This window comes from Platichthys flesus, chromosome 4 (assembly GCF_949316205.1).
Source record: "Platichthys flesus chromosome 4, fPlaFle2.1, whole genome shotgun sequence".
NCBI lineage: Eukaryota > Metazoa > Chordata > Actinopteri > Pleuronectiformes > Pleuronectidae > Platichthys > Platichthys flesus.
In genome coordinates this window covers 15824363-15849254 of record NC_084948.1, presented here as the reverse complement: position 1 = coordinate 15849254, position 24892 = coordinate 15824363, and the positions used below count along the sequence as shown (strand labels likewise).

The window sequence follows — 24892 nt, the reverse complement described above, 5'->3', positions numbered from 1 at the left end:
TATAACTCATAAACTGTTCATGTCCTTATGATATATTATGGAGCAGTGTAAAGCGCTATGAAATATCAATGTGGTTTTAATCTACACAGTAATTGATATAAATACTGTATAATGGATGTCACATTCAAACTTGTAACATAGCAGTCAGTACACTCCTGCCATCATTAAAAGTGAATCTGATTAATCCCAAATAAAGTTCAGCTGTTCTAGTAGGATTTTCCCGACATTTTCTTAGCTGCATCCTAAAGCAAGAGCCATGGTCCGCAGAGAGCTTCCAAAGCTTCAGAGGGATCTCATCTCATTGTTGAAAGGTATCGGTCAGGAGAAGGGTACAAAATCATTTCCAAGGCATTAGATATACCACGGAACACAGTGAAGACAGCCATCATTAAGTGGAGCAAATAGTGACGTTACCACAAGTTCTGGATGTCCTTCCATAACTGATGAAAAGACGAGAAGAAGCACTTCTGAGAGGCCTACAGCAACATTAAAGGAGTTGCAGGAATTTCTGCCAAGTATTGGCTGTGTACTTCATGTGACAACAATCTCCGGTATTCTACATATGTTTGGGCTGTGGGGTAGGGTGGCAAGACGGAAGCCTTTTCTCACGAAGAAAAACATCCAAGTCCGGCTAAATGTTGCAAAACATACATGTACTCCCAAGAGCATGTGGGAAAATGTGTAATGGTCTGATGAAACCAAGGTTGAACTTTTTGGCCATAATTCCAAAAGGTAAGTTTGGTGCAAAAACAACACTGCACATCACACCAGAGAACACCACACCCACAGTGGAGCATGGTGGTGGCAGCATCATACTTTTCATCTAGAACCGGGGCCTTAGTCAAGGTGGAGGGAACTATGAGCAGTTACAAATACAAATCAATTTTAAGACTATTATTCATAAAATATTTATAGTATACTATTGAGATTATAATGTATTTATATAATGCTACTTCAGTTATGATATCAATTGTAACAATATATACATTTATTTTTAGTCAAACACATATTTAGAATCCAATATTGCATGTGACTCATAAATATTGTCGACTCTATGTTTACCCTAACCACTTGACTTTACTGTGAAGGGGCTGACCGGACGTCAGTGGTGTTGCCAGTAGAGGAGGAGGGCATGGAGGCAGTCAGGTGTTTCCAGTGGATGTCAGAGTTCCCCAGTATGGAGCCAGTGTCTGAGTGTTTCATGTTTCTTACAGTTTCTCTTTCACCGTGAGGAGGAGGAGGAGGAGGAGGCGCTTCTCCCGTGGTCACCGCAGCACAGCCGCTTCCACGATGGTGAAGCTGAAAACTTGACGAAGGAAACTTTCTGAACTCGGAGCTGGAAGTCTTCTGTCCCCGAACTCCACACAAGAAGAGACACAGACACACTATGGCTGACCCCACATCAGCGTCGGTGTGGGCTTTAACTTTCAGCTTTTACTTCGGCGTGTGCACGTGTTATCTGTCCATACCGCTGAAGATTTACCCGGGGAGGATCGACGTCTCCCCGGCTGTGGATGTGACCGCTGCCCGGCGGGTGGCATTAATAGCCGCCGATGGGACCGGCCTGTCTCTGGCCTCTGATCCCACCGGAACTGTCAACTTTCTGGACATGGCTCAGAACTTGCAGGGGGACTCTGGAAGAGGTTACTACATCGAGATGTCCATTGGCACGCCCGGTCAGACGGTAATGAGAAGTCGTTGTGTTTTGTTTCTACTGATCAGACATTTTAGTATTTCATTGTTCAGAACTAAAGGCAGCACTATGTCTTCTGTCCTTTCCTCTTTAGTCAATTGACTGTGTGTGTGGGGGGGGGGGGGGGGGAGAGTGTGCGCGTGAGTGAACACCATGTGATCCACTGCTGGAGTGTGAGAGAGGACTGGCTGTGTTTGTTTCACCCCAGGGCCCTATCTACCTATCTGTTTATCATTTGAGATGTTTCTACATACTAACAAAACGTTTTAACATCTCCCCAACAGCAGAAGAACCACTTGGCTCCGTGGGAAGATTAGCCTGGCGTTCTCCTAACCATCAATATTCTTATTGAAATGAAAACCCCACTGTTTTACTCCCAGGCCTTAAGACTCCAGCTGTGGGCTGCAGCAGCCTGCTGGAGTCTACACGGCTTGGTGGTCTGTAGGTAGATTGACCGCCAGCTCACATGCACTCACATGACGCAGCCTGTGAAGACCACTGTTTCCTACCAGGCAGCTGACGGGGATTATGAGGCTCCCAGGGAGCAAAGAACAGACCTGGATTTGTACAAAACAACTCAAGCCCCTGGTGCAGGGGCACATTTCCTGCTCTTTTCCCCTTCGTGGGAGAGAAACATGCCTGTGTACTAATTTACTGGCATTATTTTATACTGTTCGTTACTAAAGGCGCCTCACGAGTTCATATTAATGATTAAGGAGGACTAAATGGTCCCGGATGAGTTGAAAGGGGGAATATCCCATCACCATTAAACATTCATGATGCTGTAGGGTGTTGTAGGTTTAAGCCTGTGCCACTGTGTTGGAAGTAGTGTGTGTTTCAAAATGACGCTTAAACCAAAGGTGAATTGTCCCTTCAGTGTCTCATTGACCTGGTGTTCCCGGGCCTCTCAGCTGAAACACATCAGACTCTCGGGGGGCACTGCTCTGCTTTCTCACGCTCTGGGTTCTCTTATCAGTGCTGCCCGACAGTCGTTCCCCTGTGTCCACCTCCGAGAGGAAGACTCTGCCAGCCAGATCCCAGTTCGACTTTACAGCCAGTCCGGGCAGCATCTGCTGCTCTCAGGGCACACTGCAGCCTGGGAAGTTCCCCAGAATACAATTATTCCAACTGATATTTTATTGCGGCTGGACCTTCCTCAGCACTCGGTCATCAGACTTTGGTTCATACTTAGCCATCAGCTGTGAGCAGGCAGATGAATGGAAAGAGATTACAACATTATCATCTGACTCTTTTCCTCACCCTCAGGAGATGAAGTCGTTACAACTCCCCATCAGTTTATTCTAAGGAACAGTTCTTGAATCAGCAGGCACACCTCCTGAACAATGTTGTGTTTGGCCCAGAGGGTCTGAGATCTCAGGGTTATCATCCTCCATGTTAGAGGACGGGACATCGACCAAACTAAATAGTCAAAGTACATCTCAGATATTATCTCTCAAAGATGGCTTCCGTCTTTTTTTTTTTTTAAGGTAATGCTCAAGTGTAGATATTTCCATTAATATTGGGTTTATTGGGTTATATTAGTTATTTGGCGCTATGCAAACAGGAGGAAGCTAAATGATTTACAGCTGAGTCTAAAGCACAATGCTTCTGTGTGTGTATTGATGGGACCTTGATACGGAGGCTCCATCACCTGATTGCAGCTCCTGGGACTCTGGCTTCATTTCTGGACAGCGGGAGGAGGTGGAGATGCATGGTCCTAACTTTTATATAGAATAATATTTCCATGTGTTAAAGGGATATGAGATGTAAATAGACACAGCATGTCATCAGACTCAACAATCCTTTAATAACTTGGGATAGTTATAATGAGGAGCAAATAATAGTACTTTCTAACATTGCTCTTCTAATATAATAGCTTTAACATTGTGTTAATGTTTGAAATGACACTTAGCTGTGTTCATCATTGGGGTGAAATGTTCCCCTCAGCCTTTCATGCCGAGAGAGCTCAGTCCACTTTGGTTCAGATTGGTTCATGCAGTGCCAAAATGTCGTGTAGCTCGATACTATTAAGTCATACTCCCTGTGTTATTCTATCTAAATGATTATGTGATTACAGGGCCGTGGTGTTAAATGAAGCTCTATTCAAATCAGCCACTAATTGCCACATCTGTTGGCGTGTGGCACAGCCAGGCTGAGGTGTCGGTCGGAGAGCCTCACATCTGCTAATTGGTACAAACAGGTAGCAGATGCACGTTTGCCGCCATGGAGCCGCTGCCAATTAGACAGTGAACGCTCAACTGCCGGCTGCCGCAGCAGCGGGGGGAGGCCGATTTGCCCGAGGCTCGGGGAGCCGAGCTGAAGGAGGATAGTGTGACTAGAACAGAAAGGCGGTGTGGGGATAAGAATTGCCCCCGCTCCCCCCCTCCACCATGAGGTTCCGGTGTTTTCCGATCTGCCGCCTGTTTGGCTGGTCCAGGTCTTGTGAGGCTGGATCGGTGCCATGTGCCAGAGGGGTTTGAGATGGCACAGTCACAGCAGATGGGACCAGGGCCAGTCCAACGAGGAGGAAGGGATAAGCCCATCTCCTCCAGGCAGGCCCACAGTGGCTTCCCGTACCCAACTGAACAGATCGATAACACATGGTTGACGAGCACGGAATTGCTTCATTGTGACTTCATGCACACCTAAAGCCTGAACGAGTTATGATAACTTTGGTTTCTGAGCATATAGTGCTGTGTAATGATGAGTGTACTTGTTCTGCTCGACAAACAAAGCTTGAGGGAGTGCATTTAAAAAAAAAAAAAATTAGAATCAGTTGTTTGCTTCCTTTTACACAGATTACAAAACCTACTTCCTGATGTTCAGGTTTCTCCAAAACAAAGGCGGCCTGAGAGAAATGACAACAGACGGATTGCTAACCCCCAACCCTCTGTTTGGATTCTGTGCAGCGCTTTGTGCATTTTCATAAACTCGTGTCTGGTGGGTTTGTGACTTCATCTTAGTGAGGAACGCCCGCTCGTGCGTGTCAGAGTGGCCACTGCTCAGCTGCGGAGGTGACAGGAATCTAACGGCCAATTAGTTCCTACTCGTCGACTCCATGCCTGGAAGACAAAATTATCTCAACTGTTGTTAGCCGGTCCCCACTGTGCACATGACACATACCAGAATGGCTGGATTGGTGGTACACATATGTCAGTAGCTGGAGGCCAACATGTTTGACTCATAGATCACACATTAGAGAGTTATTATATCAGAGGGGCAGAGTCATTTTTGCTGAACAACCAAACAGTTTGTTCCAGCTTTTAATCAGTTTAAATAAAATGTCTAAAAACAACTAGACCTATATTACTTACATTATCACATTTGTTATCCACTATATTTTCCTCCTCTAATTATTAGCACAGCAAAACCAGTCCATTTCCATTCTATTTTATGTTGTTCTTTTTAAGGCTTAAATTGTTTCATTATATCCCACTGCTAAGTTTTCTTTTCTCCCACACAGAGACTCAGGAGCTCAGTAGGTCAGGGCGGGGTTGTCACAGATAAGTGTAACGACTGATAAGCAAACTTCTCCTTTTGTTTTCCAGCTCAACATCCTGGTGGATACAGGAAGCAGTAACTTCGCCGTGGCTGCGGCTCCACACCCGTTCATTACTCACTACTTCAACACTGCACTGTGAGCGGCCGAGTCTCTTTTGTTTAATCACACACACAAACACTTGGAAATGTGACACCACTGCTGAGTTCCTCGACATTAGATCTTTCCCAGGGAGAAAAACAAATATTCATGAAAAAAATAATCATAAAAGCTTTGGGTTTCTCTAGAGGTGAATCTGCACAATCAGAGTGTTCCCCTGCATGAGATTTATTCATGTATCTTGAAAAGATCCCCTTAAGGCCTTTTGCAGCCATTCACACTTCCTCCTCTGTGTTTAGCTCCAGTACCTATGAGTCAGTCGGTCGGATGGTTGCCGTCAGGTACACCCAGGGTAACTGGGAAGGGGAACTGGGCATTGACCGGGTCTCCATCCCCAAAGGGCCAAACGGGACCATCATCATCAACATTGCCGCCATCCTGTCATCTGAGGGCTTCTTTCTTCCTGGGGTCAACTGGCAGGGCATCCTGGGGCTGGCCTATCCCATGCTGGCACGGGTGAGAGAGATCAATTGTTGAATTAGAAGAAAAAAGGTTTAAGTCCTCTCCTACAAATTTGCTGTTAAAGGCTTCTGCACACTAGAGGATAATTGGGCAGATTTAAGGCCCAATTTTCCACTTATGACAATCTCGGGGGGGGGGGGGCGTTCCCCAAATAACTGCCCAAATAATGGGCGGGCTGAGAGGGGTTTACAAATTATCTTAATGCTACTGATTCGGGCTGGAGCCTGCTTTATCTCTAATAATAAATATCACATAAATAATATATAAAAATATAACTGCAAAACAGAACACACAGCGTCTCTCCTCCTCAAAATTTGACTTTCCTCTGAAGTCACGTTCAATCACGTGAGTTTTCCACATAAAAAAACGGAAGAAGAAGAGTTTCTCAAGTCTTCTCTAGTGTGCACCAGACTTTAGTAAGAAGCACAAAGCAGACTCACACTCAGACCAAAACATGAGCTGCATATTAAATACAGAAGAACAGGCAGAACGGATGTCTATAGCTGACGGACAACATTTCACAAGCCAGTGTTTCTCATTCATTATCTACAGTCTGATCAGCCATGATTGAATTTGTTCCTTCCACAGCTTTCACAAGAACCATTTTTTTATTACACTTCTCATTATAGAATGAGAGACATCCAACATGATGTGTTAATCGTGCTTGGCTACTGAAGGCATGCACTATATTCCATAACATTTTTACCATCCACACAGACTCAGACCTCCTAGTTTAACCTGCAGTTGTGACATTCAAAGCAGTTCTTTCTATCACACTCTCACTGTCTATAGTCTGCGTTCCTCAGTCCCAGCAGATGGGACCAGTTCAATGAGGAGGAAGGGTAAAGCCCATCTCCTCCAGTCAGGCCAACAGTGGCCTCCCATAGCCAACTGAACACATGAACTGATGGAATAATAACAATATTAATATCTGAACATTATAAACAGTGTCTTTGTCTTAGTCCCCATCAGGGAAAGAAGACAAACTACCATGTGTATACATAACACATGATCATGGAATTTCTTAATAATGACTTTATACACACCGTTCTCAATGTCTGTGTTACTGTCCCTGGAATCTGGTCCCCGTTAGTGTGACCCTCGTGCACTTGCACCCTTGTCACCTCCATAGATGAATTCTGTGGGAAACACTGTCATCAATTTTGTCTGTCAACACTTTCTCCCTCCTTTTGCTCTGTGTATGAAATTATATTGAACATTGTGTTTATGGTGAGCAATTTGAAAAACTGTATATTTCTTACCGGCAGCATCCTTGTTTATGAGGCAGTTCTGTAGCCGCTGACATGTCACGTTCCCACGTTGCTTCTATATGCAGTGCTTTTTCTATCCCACCATTCACCTGCTGTCCGCACACCTGTCAGGGGGAAATTGGGCTCGAACCACCGACCTCCTGGTTAGTGGACAACCCTCTCCACGTCCTGAGCCTCAGCAGTGGCCAAGTGTTTAGTTAGTTGCAGCAATTGCACGAAAATTATAATGTACTACTAATAAATCAAAGCAAATAATATAGTCAAGTCTTATCACTTGGGCCTGGTCGCCTTTTTGTTCGTTGATGCACGGAACTGGACGGAGTTTATTTCTATCAAAGATTGAAGTGTAGGAAAAACACTTTTTTTTCATAGTATTAGGTTTTATTTCATTAAGAACTGCTGACTCACATTTCTTTTACTGCTCTGAATAATTGTCCCAACTAATCTAATCAGAGTGTAGTCACCGACATTTCATATGGCAACAGAAAGGTTTTCAGCTGTCGAGAGTTTGACGCCTTTGAGTCACGATTTCTTTTTTACATAACGTTTCCAGTTTAATTTATTTTTCTAGCTCTAATGTCTCGTACTGGTTTATATCCTCGCTTCCGCTACAATAATATTCTCTCAGTTAATCAATTTCCATTTTCAGGAGAAATAAGAGGAACAGTCTTTGTAGGTGTGAAATGCGACAGCGCTACAAAACCCAGACTCTTCTTCCCGGCATCCGCTTTCTTTAACATGATGATTTAGTGCAGTCGGGACAAGGATGACGTCAGTGTAAACTGGTACAATACGCTCTTTCATTCTTCGCTGACTGCGGCAACCTTTGGGATCAAATGCTAGTGATGGAGGGGCAGATACACTCACACTGACAACTTTGTGCGTCTGGTGTCCCCAGTGTTCAGGTTAAATTTGCCTCAGGGCTGTTTGTCATGCAGGACATGATGACACAACACTGACATAAAAAACCTGTGGAAAACCGAAGTGAATATCCTTTAGTCACTCTGACCCTGCCTGCCCTACATAAGTGCAAAAACGCAGTTGTGTAGTAATCAATTCACATTGAGCATTTCCATCCCTCATTTTCAAGATATTTTTATTGTAAAATTGGCCAAATAAACTTGTCTTACCACCACAAAGTGAGGTGATGCGAAAGATCTCACAAAACAGCTTTAAAAAATGAAAATAATCAGAGCCCAAGATCTAATGGTTTTAACACTTTCCTCTCTCGATCAGCCCGACTCATCCGTGGAGCCCTTCTTCAACTCTGTGGTGCAGCAGCTGGGCATCCCTGACATCTTCTCCCTCCAGATGTGCGGTGGTGGCCTGTCAGCCAGCAGCGCGGAGGACCCACCGGGCGGCAGTCTGGTGAGTGGTCAGGAGGGGCTGCCCCGGGTGGAGCTGCACGGAGTGACAGTATCAAATGAGCTCTGGTTGTACAGTGTGCTCAAAGGCAAAGTGGATCTTTGAGCTGAAGCGAGAATCACTTTTCACATTCCACATGGGGTGTGTGGAGTTATGTTACGTGCAGTATCAGTTATGTAAAGCACTTCTCTTCTCAGACTTGTAAACGGATGGATTAGACAGAGCAGATTGATGCATTTAAAAAACATTGAAGCTACTATCCTCCTGTCAGTGTGTTTTGTACATTGGAGTGTGGCTAATTAAGCTAAGATAGCATCCCGCTGGGAGCAGGTCTGTCACTGTGCTACAAACCGCCTCGGTGCCACACTCCCTGCGTCTCCATCACACTGACCTGCTGATACCGACAGATGGACGCAATGGCCAGGGTGTGTGTGTGTGTGTGTGTGTGTTTCTATATATTCAGCCAAGATGTGGATGTTAACCCTTTGCCAGAGTGAGCTCTTGTAGGATTATTCAATCGGTTGGTCACAGTTCACCCACAGAAGAGTGAAAGATTAATTTCCTTTCTTTCCTCAGATCCTGGGAGGAGCCGAGCCAACTCTGTACCGAGGGTCGGTGTGGTACACCCCCATCGTAGAGGAGTGGTACTACCAGGTGGAGGTGTTGAAGCTGGAGGTTGGTGATCAGAATCTGAACCTGGACTGCAGAGAGGTGAATTTCAAACCCTTGTTTCTTATCTCACACTCTTAAAAGGTATCCTCCACCATTCACAAATGGCTCTCCTACACCAAATCAGTGTGTATACACAGGTTTTTATATACACTGGTAAACTGCGATTTACACCTTCCCTGAGTCATTTGGCCTGGGAGTGTATTCCAACTCTATCCATTCCCATTGAAGACAAAGCCAGATGTTTGCAGGTTTTTGGACCAGTTGAAAATGGGCTTAAGTTTGATGCAGAAAAGCGACATATTCATATCTGATGAGCGGATTTTAAAAAGGTTAAAGCAAAGAGATGAAACGGATCGGCAGCACTGCGAGGGAATGTAATCCAGTCTGTCATTTCCTGAAAGAACCTCTCCTCTCTCGCCTCCCTTTTTGTGTGTCCAAGGTCTTCCATAGGAGCCTGTTGAGCTGAGAGAACCCTGACTGCACTTCACTCTCTCTCCCTCTCTTTCAGTATAACATGGATAAAGCTATAGTTGACAGCGGGACGACGCTGCTGCGACTTCCTGTCAACGTCTTCAATGCGGTGGTAGAGGCCGTCATACACAGCTCGCTGGTACGCCGCCGTCTCTCCACAGACAATGATGAAACATGTTGTCAGAGCAAAGAGATGCAGGGGAAGAGAGCGCACGCTCACTGCTTTCAAGGACAAACTCCTTTTGAGAGGAGTGTGTGTGCGCGTGTGTGTGTGTGCGCCTGTGTGTGTGCACGAGTGTGTGTGCGCTTTTGTTTTCAGTTTTTTCTCCTTCACTCATTTTTCACCTTTCGCAGCTGCACACAAACAGTCCTCAAGGTTAATTTGAACTTGGAAGCAACCTTTTCAATTAACGTATCAACATCCTTACAGTAAAAAAAAAAAATCTTCGTAAGAAAATAAAAGTGAAAGATGTTTTGGAGCTGTACTGACCTTCTGTCTCTTGTCCTATTCCATCCTGTCTCCCTCTGTCTCTGTTTGTTCATCGATTCTCTGTGGTGCAGATCCAGGATTTTTCTTCAGGGTTCTGGGAGGGCACCAAGCTTGCATGCTGGTTGAAGGGAGAGACCCCCTGGAGATTCTTCCCCAAGCTGTCCATCTATCTGAGAGCCACAAACACCAGCCAGACGTTCCGTATCACCATTCTGCCTCAGGTACCTGGATGAAACACACCCTTTCTCCAGAGCTTCTCTCTCAATTTTAGAGAAAAAAAACCACTCACCGGTCGTCGTTCCTCCCTGTTCATTTTCCAGCTTTACATTCAACCCGTCACCGATCTGGACGGCACACTGGACTGCTTCCGTTTCGGAGTGTCATCTTCAACTAACGGCCTTGTGATCGGCGCCACTGTCATGGAAGGCTTCTTCGTGGTGTTCGACCGAGCCCAGCGGAGACTGGGCTTTGCTCTCAGCAACTGTGCAGGTACGGGTTCATACATGACCATGACAGAGACTCCAACTATGTAACTTATATATCATATCAATAGTTTAAACAGTGTCATTTTACTTAAACAAATTTATGATATAATAATAATATCTTTGAAAAAATAGCCCCAAGGTGATTCACAAATACAAAACGCATAAAAAAAAAAAATATATATATATATATATATATATAGTAATAAAAATAGTCAACTGTCAAAAAAATAAACATGACAGAAGTTTAAGCCTTTCCATAAAAATGTTAAAAACTAGTTAAAATCAGAGAATGATAAAGTACATTTAAAGGCTTTGATTCAAAGGAAGTTACTGACTAAACTGTGTTTTCTCATAAGTGTTTATATTTCCCCGTATTTCTCAACATAATCAATGAGTTATTCTCTGTGAAATCACCAATTGAAAGAAATAATTGTCTCAATTTTAAGAAAAGTGTAACAAAATCCTGTATCCGCCCCTTGATCTGAATCTGTGTCAAAACGTAACGGGTTCCTCCCTGACCCAGACTGCGTCCTTCCACCGAGTCCAGTTTGAATCCGTCCAGTGGTTTTTATATAACCTTGGTAGAGGTAATAATCGAGTAGCAGGAATTAGACAATTACAAGTGGTTAAGATTCTCCCTCCTGTTTAAGACACAGAAACCCTCCCATTCATTTCGATGAACCGTTGGTCTCTTCAATGTTTTATCTGTCATTTGCTGATTCTACGTGAAAATGTCGCTGATTTTGCTTTTAAGACTTTTTAAGCACAAAGTCCATAAAGCGCTCGACATGAATAAAAAGTAATTGAAAAAGTTAGCAGTGTAAAGTGCTGTTAAATAATAACTAGAGTCCGATGGTTGAATACTGAATCACCATAATTTACACGGCGGTACTTAAGTTCTGTGTAAATACGAGCAGAGGCACGGCTCCTCGCTTTAAGAACAAAGATCCCTTTTGTTGTGTATTAAGCAGAATGGACTTGGAACAGATGTAGGCTGAAGGTTGAGGGTGCGGGCTGTGGTTGCCAGCTGTAATGAGCCGAACTGACTGGTAGGATCAAGACAGAGACAACTCTCAACCAGCTGCCCTTTTAATAAAACGAATAACCTCAAATTACGTAAGCGACGGCGCTCACCAGCTCCCAGTCTGAGACGAGGGTTGTTTCAGGAAGCTGATACCAGGAAACTTATCCTGATAGTCGCACAGATGATGTTATATAACTGGAATAAGCCCGTCTTTCTATTTTCTCTTGAATGCGTTTATAGATATATTTTCTGTCACTTTTGTAATAAAATTCATATATGAACATGTTTAAAGGAATTCATTTCAGCTTTTTATCGGAGCCAAATTATTATTTTTGCTTTTGTAAAGGTCCTTTAAGGTCACGTTTGATTTGTCGTCTTTATTTCCTGCAGTGATAATTATTTGATTTGTGATGCGAGTTTCCAAACACTCTTCACCTCCCGTGTGACTCAGCCTGTGTGACCCGAGGTCACCTGTCTGTCCTCTGTCTCTGCAGTGAGCGGCGGCGTGGCCCTGTCGGAGATCGCTGGGCCCTTCTCTGCAGCCGACGTGGCGGCCAACTGCTCCAGCGGCTCGCTGAAGGAACCCCTCCTCTGGGTCATCTCCTACGCCCTGATGGCGGTGTGCGCCTTGGTCCTCATCATCCTGCTGCTGCTGCTCGTGCTGCCCTGTCGGTGCAGGGACCGCTCCGGGGAGATCACGGACGAGTCGTCGCTGGTCCGCCACCGCATCAAGTGACTGAGAGGAAGCAGACGGGGGAGCAGGATGAACGGGCAGGGAGCCGGTGAGCAGGGCGTGTCCGCGGCGGCGGGGAAGGGGGTGAGGCTCGGCTCTGAACATCTGACCGACTCTGGACTGCACTCATCAGCTTGGCCCATAGAGGTAGACACAGACAGATCGACTGCCTCTTAAAGGGAAATCTCACCCTAAGAACACTTGTTGATGTCTTCATGGTAACAGTTTCCTGTTCTCTCTTATTCTCACTTCATGTCCCGTCCTACGTGGAGACTGTGACATGCAGCAAAGAAGAGGAACAGATTAAACGTTCATTGGGCCATGAAGCTATAATCATGGTGTGATTTGCTCTTTCACAAGACTTTTGCTTTCTCCAACTACAGTCACTGAAACTGGAGTGTAGTTCAAGACACTCAAACCAAATTCAGGCTTGGTCTCAGACGGAAGATAATCTGGGAGATTAAGGACTTGACTAACACAAACAGAGAGGTGAACAAAACGACAAAACACTTTATAGCCGTTTTCAGACATGACCTCTGGAGAGCCCTCGCTCGATTGGGTCCTGCCCCTTCACAAATGAAAACCAAAGCAGGAGCTTCTCCGCTCAGACGTGTTGAGAACATCCTCTCTGCAGCGCTCAGGTGAGGGGGGGGGGGGGGGGGGTGCAGCCTACAGAGGTGGGATATAGCATGTTCATTCTGCTGCCAAGATGGAATGTTGTTCAACACCGGACTCGACCCTTATCACCTAAAGCTCTGAACATCTTCATCGGCCTCTTCAATATCCTGAGATATATTTGTATTCTTTTTTTCTTGTTTTCATCCTTTGCCTGTTAGAAATGTCATCAACACGCCCACTCGCTTGCTGTCCCGCGGAGGATCTGCTGCTGTGTTCTCAAATCAAGTCATTCTGTATCCTCCCTATTTCTTACTCAGGGGCTGACAGGAGAAACTCTGGAGCCTCTCTGTCGGATTTGCGTTATGACATACAGCTCAGTGCACGTGGGAAAGCAGCTGAGGACATACAGCAGCATAAGAATATCTAAGGAGTTTATTCCTCATAGATAATAACAGGACTGTGGGTGGGCAGCACACGGTCAACAATCACTGGTGCCTTGGTGAATAAGTGAAATGTTACTCGTGTCATTTCCAGGCCAAACTGTGAAGCATTACTCATTCTAAAGCACTGACGACCCTTTAAATGAGTCTCTAGACCGACTCCCGTTTCCTTTTAGTTTGTTTAAAGATCTAACTGCTCTGATTAGATTCTTGTACCTTCGTGTATATTGGAGTACACCTGAGTCAAAGTAAAGTCTGTGTCTGCTGACGTTGTGGGGAAAAGCTGCTCAATCAATCACTGTTCATATGAATAAAAGTTTGAGGCCGTCACAGCATCGTGAAGCGTTTGAGACTTCGTTCTGCTGAGTTGCACCTTGTCTCTCTTAAGTTAATCGAAAGTGTAATATAAAGTCAAAGATCAATATTTCCGAATCTGTTATGCAATTTGTTGTATTAATGTAATTGTACTAATTCTGCCGACATGCAAGTTTATATTTAAATTTCTTTGAATGTGATTGTACTGTTATAATTATTATTCTAATAAGTCTTTACTTTGTAGACACTAGATGTTCGAGGATGCATATTTATACTTCACGTTTTTTTATACAAATCAAACAACACGAGAAGCCAAAAGATTTTTGTAACTAGAGACACCTCGTTGATCCTGTGGACGACAGTGAGCTGATGCAAAACAGAAAGTTATTAAATATCATTTTAACGTTGACACTAGAGACACTTTTGTATGTAGACGTGAGTGAAACATGGTGAGACCACACACTGCTGCACAGAGTGTCGACCAAAAGTTCAAACGGCTCAAATTGGAGGTACACTGGAATCTCTGAATGTTGAATTATTTATGAGTGGTGTTTTTTTTTGCTTCTGTGCCAAAATTGTTCTTGTGCTGTAAATAATAATTAAAGAAAACCTGACCAATCAAAATATGTTTGTCTTGTTAGTTTCTCAGGATCAGACCATCTTAGGAGATCATCAGTGTGAAGGAGCTGGACGTGGGTTTGTGAGTGACATCTGGTGTCGAGGCATGGTATCTCCATTCACTGGCTCAAACGGCAACATTCATGTCAATCATTTTTATAAAAGACTGAAAGACAACATATATATTTCACATAAATATACAAACATGGAGAGTATTACAATAATTGATCTAAAACTAAGTCTGCATCAACTCTCTGTGGACGCAGCAGAAAAATAAAGAAGGAAATAAGTTATGTTTGTGATGAATGGGCCGGATATAGAAAATGTGTCTGCACACAAACATCTCCGTTTGGTGCTCTCTGGTGCTGTCATCAGTCGTCTTGATGCTTCTGTAAACAGAAAGACAAACATTGTATTTCTTTACATTTGTGTCTGAACATTATCCTACACACACGTTTTTGTAAATGAAAAATATTTTATTAAAATATTTTTGACAAAGCTTAGTCATCATGCAAACAACTGCCCCATTTCAATTTCTTAAGGATTATTATTTTATATACTTTTGATGTTAAACTTTTTTTTGTTTTCACATTGTTTAATGGGAATTCCCTCTGCCATTAAAGCAAAGGAGGCCAAAAACCCAAATAAACATGTCAAAACATGGATTTGTCCTTTAACATCTGAATAAATAAGATTAACCACACACACAGGACTGTTAAACCTTGTGTCATCACCCTGCTGTGATTCAAACACGCTGTACATATTATTACATCCAGCCTCAGTCAAGCTGGACGTCTCAGCACCAGATGGAGAAACTGTCTCACCGCAGCTGCTCCTCTCGGCAGATTAAATCCATTGCTACCAATTATTTGTACATATACATCCATACAGACATTAGTTTACACAGCACAGGCCTGACCAGCCTAATCTGTGTGTAGCTTTAATGTCTGTGACCTGCTGCATTGTCCCAGTGTTTATCCCTCTTCAGAAATAAAAATGTCTCTTGTGAGTTTCTACCTTCATCTGACGATGGATCCAGTTCAGAAAATAGGTGACGTTGCCGTAAACCCCTGGTTTGTTCATCTCAGTGCAGTGCTCCCCCCAAATATTGTCCCCTAGGAGCCACCATAGCTCGTCTCTCAGGGCCACCAGAGGACCGCCACTGTCAGTCTGAAAACCAGTTCAGCACAATGTTTTCTGTAAGCGACATCATCTTGAAAGTTACACACAACACTCATCAACATTCACACATTCAATAACAAGGATTTTGCAATGACGTCAGTGTTACATGTGGTGGAATTGAAACATTAAAGGGTCAGTGTGTAGAATTTAGTGACATCTAGTGGTGAAGTTGCATGTTGCAGCTGAGTACCCGTCACAAACATGATAGAGAACGTGTGGTAGCCGTCAGTTTTCATAAAAACCCAAAAGGTGTTAAGTTTCTCCAGTTTGAGCTACTGGAAAAAAATATGGCAGACTCCGTAAAGAGAACCCATTCCTGATGTAAATATAACGTATTTAAATATAATGGGCCCATTCTAGGGCAAAGAAAACAACAATTCATACAATTGACATGTTTAAACACAAACAAAACCCTCACAAGGATTATTTTATATTGAATTAAAAAAAATAGATCCCTATTACCTTAATCTTACACACTGAACCTTTAATGTCATTTATTATCTTTTGTATTTTTTTAGTCCAGTTTTTACAACATTCTTAAGATATTGCTTCCATTTCTCTTTCCTCCAAATATACAAACCCCTTTCAGCTTTACTTTCATCCACATCTGTGTTTTAATTCTACATCCTGATCCAAACACAATCTTCACAGCACTTAGTTACCTTATAACCATTCTGGTACTTTTACTGCTCTCTGAGGTGGATGCTGCTCGCCTCAGAGCAAGTTACATAAGGGCCTGAGAATTGCTTTGAATTCTCTGTTATTTATTACACAAAATTTGTTTTTTGTCACTGATCCATATGTGCAGGAAAACCTGAAACAATGTTATCCTACTCTTTGTGAGCGCTGGTTTCTGAGCGTATATTGTTCTCTGGATCACTCGAGTCTGTATTTAAAGACTTTACAGTTCATATAGAAACCGTATCAACCCCGGAGGCAGCAGATCAGAGTCACAGTGCTGCAGCTGTCTGGCACTGCACCATTCAACTAACAAAGACTTCCTAACATGTGATCCTACGTGAGTGCTTATGATGTCTTTATTTATATATGTTGGTTTTGGTTTTAAAACGTAATTTTCTATCCTGCAAAAGAAAACAAAAGGTAATTATTTCTTTAATTACCCATAACCCACCATTCCAATGAAATCAGTTCAATGGTTTTTGCCTAATTCTGTTAATAGACCGTCGCTGAGGAGAGACTAACGGACACAGTTGATGAAGACTGAGAGAAACGATGGACTGAAGGTCGTCCAGCACCCAAAACAGTTGTTTGACCATATAAATGTTAAAATGTTATCTTAATATAATCTAATTCTTTTTAATAATATTTAATTTGGTCTAAGAATATTAACTGTATTGTCTGTGTAGCCTGTCAGATTCACCAAAGTGGATGCTAGTAGTGACCTGACAGGATTTCACTGGTGGTAGGCTAATAGAGGCTAAGATGTCGCTGGTCACTCAAATAAACATAAAAAACATTATGTCTTATATTAATCCAGATGTTAAGATACAGACTCTCCCTCAGCTCATGTTTGAATTCCAGCATCCCTGCAACCAGCGATGAGGACATAGATCATCAAGCGTTTGTCTTACGTGGCACATGTCCGCTCCTCCGTCCGTCTCTCTGGCACAAAACATGTCCGGTGATAGTCTGCCATTAAAGGCGCTGGAGCTGTTGCACTCTGCAGTGTCTATGAGGGAGACCTGAGCCTCCATCAGCTGTGGAGAGTCTGTCAGAGTCGGACAACAGACGTCAAATGTCACATGTTTATGTCAACTAACAAGACACTTTAATCGTTCTTTGTTCTTGGCAACTATCCGAAGGGACATGAAACAAAACGCAGTTGGCTGATCCTTCTAGACTTGTGCCTTCTACAAGCTAACGATCTATTGCACTAACATGGAAAAGTACTCGTAAACCAAGTATTGGGCAATGGCTTAAGGAAATGTCTCAGTGTTTGCCTATGGAAAAGAAAAATCACACACACACACACCCTTTCAATATATTTGGGGCCAAGTTATTAATTATTTTAGAAATAGGGATTTATCTCATGTGTTAGACAAATCTGGGGAAATATAATTATAACTTCTGCAATGGAATTATGTTGAATCTCTGGTGTATGTGAGATTAGTGGTGCGAGTTGTAAAGTCTGTTGTATAGAGCCCCCTGTGAGTGTGTGTGTGTGTGTGTGTGTGTGTGTCTTTTTTGTCCATTCTCTTGAGTGTGTGGTTTTAAGTATTATTTTAAATAGATTTAACTTAAGTTGCTCATTATGTGTGTATATAAGCATGCATAAACTTAAATAAAAAAATGGACTTTGTTAATATGTATTTATTTTATGTTATGTTCTGTGTACCTTTTTATTATGTTGAAGACTCAATAAACATATTGTTAAAAAAAACAACTATAAAAACGCTTAAGGCCAATTAATATCACAACCAAAACGATAGACTCTGCTGTCATCTAGTGGCAGCACTGAAAACACACCAGCAGGGAACACTGATGTTGGAGCTGTCTCACCTCCTGCTGCTGTGCGACTGAACCGTGTTGTCCAGGCGTCCTGAGGAGCAGAGACGTTCACACCAACATTCGGGAGACAGACAGGACGGATGTTACTGGAACCTACCGATGACAGAATAAGATGACTGAGGTTACAAGTCTGCAAAAAGGAGAAATTAATCTTTATTAAAATGTGTGACTGTGTCCTTACATTGTCAGTTGCCACTAATTATTACACATTATTACTGTTCACACCATTTAGATCAGTGAGTGTGAGCAAATAACAGAGACGACAACAGGAACTGCGATGATCATACAGTTAAATCAACTCCTCTAAAACACTTTACACAAAAACTGTGGCATGAATGTGGGATTTATAAATCATAATATACTTCAGTTATATATCACCTTTCAAAACACGTTAAAAATGGGGAAATGAAGATAAACACTTTGAATTAATTTGCAGAACAAACTGCATTATACAACATAAGAGCACAAATTAAATTACAAGAAGTCTCTACCACCTTCAGAAAAAAAGTTATTCAACAATATCTCTTTTGCCTATGTGCTTTTAACCCTAACCCTAACCCCCCTAAGTTAAGTGCCAGTATCATACATACTCTAAATGCTTGTGATAACATTTACATCTTAAACCTCTCTGTCAGAACAGCTGGCTCCACACCGGCCTTGCTTGATGATCCTGTTTTATCAGCATCTTAATTAACCATCCAGATGAGTGTCCGGGCTGATGAACCACGGAGCTTCTCCCTCTTTAAATTGGTCGAGCTGCAGAACAATTTCACCCTTGTGGTCGTTTATCTCTTTGCACAAACAGAAAATCAATGAAACGCTACAGGAAACAGGTTGAACTGGAGTTTGGAGACAGTTACTGCCTCCATTGTCTCAGACGAGAAGATAAATCTCCTCGTGTGGAGCTGAATCCTCTTGTTCGGTCTGAAAAGTCCAATAATCACATCATGTGGTAGTTTGAAGGTGAATGAGTGAAGTGGAAGTTCAAGTTACAACAAAGAGAAGCTAAACCTTATCTAATATAACAGCCCTGCAACACTCCCCAACTTCATACCCGTAATCTTATAACGGTTTCTTATTAAATTACAACTTTATCCTCGTAATATAACTTTTTCCGAATTAAATAGAAATTTTACTTTCTTATTATTATGATTTTTTTTAAGCGTTATTGTAACTTTATTGTCTTATTACAACTTTTTACTCATTAAATTACAATTCTTCAAGGAAAAAGCCCCAAAATAGAAATAATAATAATTAAATTGTTGTTACACTGTCCATTTGAAACTAGATTGCTAATGCAACATCATAGCCCCTACTTGAACAGATCTATTAGACTGTATGTAATACTATTGATGGTGCCACCTACTGGCAACAGGAACTAGCTTTGTTTTACAACTATCATTCAATTTTCATAAAATTCTACAATGTGATCTGCAATTGATAGCGTGGACCGTAAGGAGCAATTGGATTTACTGTAACGCAGCTTTCTTGGATCAGTTTTGGATACAGTGGTGTACCTTATGAAGTGATTTGACATCAATAAATGAATAGAGAAACGATTCAAAATGTCTATTGAGGAACAACACTTGTTATTGTTGTTTGGTCTCCATCAGATTCTTGTGTAAGTTCTGTAAACTTGAAATCTGTTTTGGGTTTGTTCATTTGAATGTGAATCACCTGAGAAGTCCAGAGCTTTGGTGAGCCTCATCAGAGCCACGTCCTTCCTGCGAGGGAGGCGGCTGTAGCCCTCATGAGCGATGACGCGCCTCACAGAGCGAGCAGGGTTGAACAGGTAGTCTAATGGAGCCACTACTCCAGCGTACACAGTCCAGTCTGCAGGACTGGAGCTCCTGAGTGTCAGAGAATCAAGAGAGAGAAGATTATGGCTGGATCCGATCACAACCACTGCTGTGAATGTGGGGATTTACCTGGACACACAGTGTGCTGCTGTCACTATCCAGTAGGGGGAGATGATGGCTCCTCCACAGCGGTGGGAGCCGGAGCCCTGCAGGCTGACCTGCCAGGGCCAGGACCCGATGGTGGCCTGCTGGCCCCCAGAGGCCCCGCTGGAGTTCACCCTGCTCCCACAGTCTGAGGACGAGACAGTTTTTTTAAAACTACTTTTTTAAAACTGGCAAAATCATTGCACAACTTCACATGTATTGACAAATATAATTATACTGAAGCCGACAATAGGAAAAACAGGAAACAACCCCAGGACACATGAAGGCGTTCCTGAAGGACAAGGGAAGTATCACAGAAGAAAAAACTAAATATCAATATTGAGAATAAGCTTCAGCAGTAGAAGTTATTAACACAAATGCAAACAAATTGCATACAAGTATAACCCATGTAATGTACTTATACATAAGAGATGGTCAAATAGAGATTATTGTCAATAATGGTAGAATATGTGAGAAGGCATATTGTAAAAGTGAACAGAAGAGAAATAAACAGGAAAATAAAAACATGGCAACATTTTGAAAAAATTGTATAAATAAATTCAAGGCTAAGAACATACCAGTGCAACGCAAGGTTACTACACTGTTGTTGGGACAGGAGTCGCTGCAGATGGCAAAGAAAAAAGAGAAATTAGTTTGGTCTTGATCTAATATTCGTCCTTTGATATCGATTTATCATCCGGTTGATATACCTGTGCTCAAGCTGTTGGAGTATGAACACCTCTGGGTGGAAATCAGGTTTCACTTTTAAGAATCCAACATTGGAATCAGCCCTCTGTTGTCCTGATTTCAAATATGTGCCCCTGTGAAAACACGTCACAGTTAACCACAACTTTAATGAAACACACCTGTCCCTCACAGAGTAGGTTTAGTGTGGACGACCAGTGAAACACTCCAGAGCGTCTCACCTGCTGTATCCAATGGTCCGACAGCTCGCTCCGCCCTGCAGGTCGCTCCAGCCGTGAGAGCAGACGGACCTCCAGGTTTTAGTCGGAGGCGAGTACATCTGCAGGAGGAAGCCGGAGCCGTGCAGCCTCACTGAGAACACAAACACTTACTTCACATCGTGTGACAGTCGGAGAAGAGGCAGGAGACACAAATGATGACTTCCGATTTATGTCATGTGGAGCTGAGCAATGTCGAGAGCAGCAGTGTGTTAAGGATTTCAAAGAAAAACAGGACAAAATAATGATTTCCTGAAAAAACTTAAAGTAAAAACATGCTCTCGGCTGTAAGAGATGTGTAAACAAGAAGGCGAGTGAACAGGTCCCCGGGTTTTATGATGTGTCTGTATCCTGCATTTTGGCTCAATCATCAATCATTCCTGCTTTATTTGTGTAACACCTTTCAAACAAGTAAGTTCAGTTCAACGTGTTTCAGAAATGACCAGATGAGCCAAATAAAAATCCTTATAATGGAATACTGTTAAATAGATTTGAAAAGCTATGTTGTAATAAAGATGATGAACTTTATTTATACAGCACTTGTCTGAACAATGTTTAAAAGTGCTTGACAGTTAAACCAAGGGACCACGAGCAGAGAAAACACAACAGTATCATAAAGAGGATTAGTCAGTGTAAATAAGAGCAAATGTCAATCACTTTCATAAAACGAGGGGATTTAAAAGAAGCTGGAGCATTTGTTTGTCAATGGGGAGAGAATTCAATACTTTAGTACCAAAGGCTCTGCCGCCCTGTGTTACAAGGGGAGAGCTGGGAGGACCGAAGGGTAAGAGCACTGGAAAAGTGTCTCAACTGGAACATTATAACAATAACAATAACGTAGGTGAGTCTGTTTACCACAGTTGGCTTCATCCTGACCAGCGGGACAGTCCCTCACTCCGTCACACCACTGAGCCTCCCACACACAACTCCCATCACCACAGTGTAACCCGTGCACACACGACGAGGAAACTGGGAGGGACAGAGGGAGAACGTGAGTGTGACTGTACGTGTGTGTGTGTGTGTGTGTGTGTGTGTGTGTGTGTTGCAGTAGATTGAAGAGCAAGGACACATCCTGTACTCACAGTAATAGGCCAGCAGGACTCCAGCGACCAGCAGAAGGAGCAGCAGAGAGATGGCCGCAGCCACAGTGAACTTCACACACCTCTGTTTCGCAGCTGAGAACACACAACACACACTAGGACTGGAAAGACATCTACAACCCTGTTTACCTTATATGTTAAATGTATATTGTTTCACCATAGACACTGTGTATCTGATTAATAATTTGTTAAAATGATCTGTTGTTTATATCGCTCACGTAAAAAAGTATTATAGTTGTGAGTTTTTGTTGAAATGTTCACAAATTACTGAATTATCACAACTTCACTGTAAATGAAATAAGAAAAACTTGAATCTGGTAAAGCTATGCTATGTACATGGTTATAATTAACCAACCGTGCAAAACCTCTCTGTTGTTTTTTTATTAAAACCACATCAACACTGTTTCTACTGTGTAATGAAAAAGAGGCTGCAGTACTTTTGTGGTTGGGAGTGGAGTGGCAGATCTCAGGCGGAGGATTCAGGGTTAGATGATGAACATACTGGGGTTTCACATCTGATCTGCTGGGTGGAGGAAGTTCCCACTCTACATCCTCATGGGTGACACACGGAGCCGAGTCTCGATACTGTCAGTGGAAATGATTATGACAATAAAGCTTTTCAAGCGCTGGCTGCTCCTTATCCCTTTGAATTAAGTCATATCAAGTTACTCTGGATAAAAGCACTGGAAAAAAAAATACTTCAATGATTTCACAAGACAAACGTGGAACAATTTGATCACTCAGATCTAGGGTTGCAAAGGGGCGGAACATTTTCATGGGATTATTCAGCTCGGGAATTTGGGGAATTTATAAAATATTATTAAAGACGATTCCAATTGTTGGGCCAATTCTATATATCTCTGGCATTGCATTAGTGTTTTTTTACAAGCTTTTTTCTCATCTTATTCTACAGAACAATTCCACGTGCACTATCTCATGTGCGGAGACATTTCACCACAGCCAATGTAGAAGGAAAGGCTGTGTGCATTTGCAAACACTGTGCAAAGACCCTTAGTTGAGAATGACACAAAGAGGCAGAAGCATATAGTCAAGTGCCCAAAGTTTCCTCAGGGCGCAAATCAGCCTATGACAAAACAAAATGTTTATATTTATGTCTGTATATGATGAGGTAAGTACAGTTAGTATAAATTACCCACAAAATGTCTAGGTTATTCCCGTTAATTCCTGTTAATTCCCATGGAAAGTTTCCAACTTTGAATATTCCCGGAATTTTGCAACCCTACTCATATCTAAAAATACTAGATTTTACAGCCTGTATTAACCTGTAATGAACAGGAGTGACTCTACTTACATGTTGCTATTTCAAAAAGTCATACATACCGGATTGGTCGTCATTTTCTGTTTAACCAACACTATCCTTTAATTCATTGATGAATGCAGAAGTAAAAACCGTCTTCCTCGGATCATTCAAGCATCAATCTTCCATGAAAATAATCAGATCATTCTCCGAGTGATTGAAACTATAAGATAAACTCCCAGCTTCACTCTCTGGACAGTTTCAACTATAATCTCTATGACCTCCTCCGTCCTGCTCCGTGCTCGCTCTCACACCGCTGTGGTCACGTAAAGAGCGTGCACGTTTGTGTCTCACGCTCACGCCCCTCACTTCATCATCTGCATGGGTCCGTCCGCCCCCCCCCCCGATCACACAACAAGAACAATGAGGCCTGTTACCGAGTCTAAACACCTCACAGGTGCTAGCCTCTCCACTGCCAGCACTTATCATAATGAGTGTGCAGTGGAAAAGCACTACAGCACACGGTGGATACACAGGCAAACCCACTCAGCTTCAGTACTTGAGTTAATGGATGACAGAAGATGAAGAGGGCACAGTGATATCTGTAAATAAATCTGTCATTAATTAGAGTTCAGGCTGTTTCTACGTTGTTATAGAAATGTATAATTTGTGTAAGATTTGTCAATATCTGTTAAATTGTCCCTTGACTTTTATAATAACTGAAATGTTAATTAATGAATTATTTGTTTGACAGGGACAATGCAGAGAACAGAGACACAAATGTGCAATCCCTGTCCCTGGGATACAATATATTGAGTTATCAAATGAGTAAAGTGATAATATAAAGTCTAATGTGTACAGCTGCATGATCAGTGACGGAAGGTTTGTTTTATTTCAGCTTGCGTTTAACCTCTTTATTGGTTTCAGATCACTTTCTTGTTGTATTGCTATGGGCAGGGAACTCCACATTTGTATTCCTTTTACAATTGGCGCTGTTGTCTCACAGCAAGAACAGCACCAGTTCAAATCCTGATTCCAACAGGGTGGAATTTGCAAGTAGGGTTTTCTCCAGCTTCCTCCTCCAATCCAAAGACATGCAGATTGGGGTTAGGTTGATTGATTGGAGACTTTAAATTGACCGTCGGTGTGAAAGTGAGATTGACAGGTTGTTTGTCTCTGTATGTTGGTCCTGTGATAACACTGGTGACCTGGCCAGGGAGGACCCCATCCCCCTTTCGCCCAATGTCAGCTGCGATTGGCTCCATGCAGAGCCCCCGAGACCCTCCATGGTTAAGCAGTATAGATAACGGATGGATGTTCCCATTACTGAAAAAGATTAGTGACAGAAAGTGGTTTTCTTGCACAGTGCAACCCTTCATATATCGCCCCCCCCCCCGCCCCGGTGGTGACTCTGCTGATGTTCAGAGAACAGCTGGATTGTGAGCACATTTAAAATAGAATTTAAAAAAAATCTGAAAACTTGATTGAAGCTGTTAGAACTGAGCAGTTAGTACCTTTGTACTCTAACTATGGCCCACATGGAGAAACATATTCATTTATCGAAAAAGTTAAAGAACCAAACTCTGTGCGAACAAACAGCTGA

At 42.6% G+C, this 24892-nt stretch overlaps 2 protein-coding genes across 2 annotated transcripts; one reads left to right on the top strand and one right to left on the bottom strand.

Moving 5' to 3' along the window:
- Positions 1–1129: 1129 nt before the first annotated feature.
- Positions 1130–12979, top strand: bace2 (beta-secretase 2). The gene is made up of 9 exons (XM_062386261.1): positions 1130–1684; positions 5242–5330; positions 5591–5807; positions 8321–8452; positions 9026–9160; positions 9630–9731; positions 10154–10303; positions 10403–10571; positions 12086–12979. The coding sequence occupies exons 1-9, from the start codon at positions 1388–1390 to the stop codon at positions 12325–12327; spliced, it is 1533 nt and encodes a 510-aa protein (XP_062242245.1). The 5' UTR covers positions 1130–1387; the 3' UTR covers positions 12328–12979.
- A 1322-nt stretch (positions 12980–14301) lies between these two features.
- On the bottom strand, positions 14302–23387 carry LOC133952011 (transmembrane protease serine 2-like). The gene is made up of 13 exons (XM_062386283.1): positions 23373–23387; positions 22469–22616; positions 22014–22106; positions 21787–21900; positions 20896–21025; positions 20680–20790; positions 20548–20591; positions 19955–20117; positions 19704–19876; positions 18018–18119; positions 17090–17226; positions 15333–15485; positions 14302–14704 (listed from the first exon to the last, which is right to left on the bottom strand). The coding sequence occupies exons 1-13, from the start codon at positions 23385–23387 to the stop codon at positions 14687–14689; spliced, it is 1401 nt and encodes a 466-aa protein (XP_062242267.1). The 3' UTR covers positions 14302–14686.
- Positions 23388–24892: the final 1505 nt, after the last annotated feature.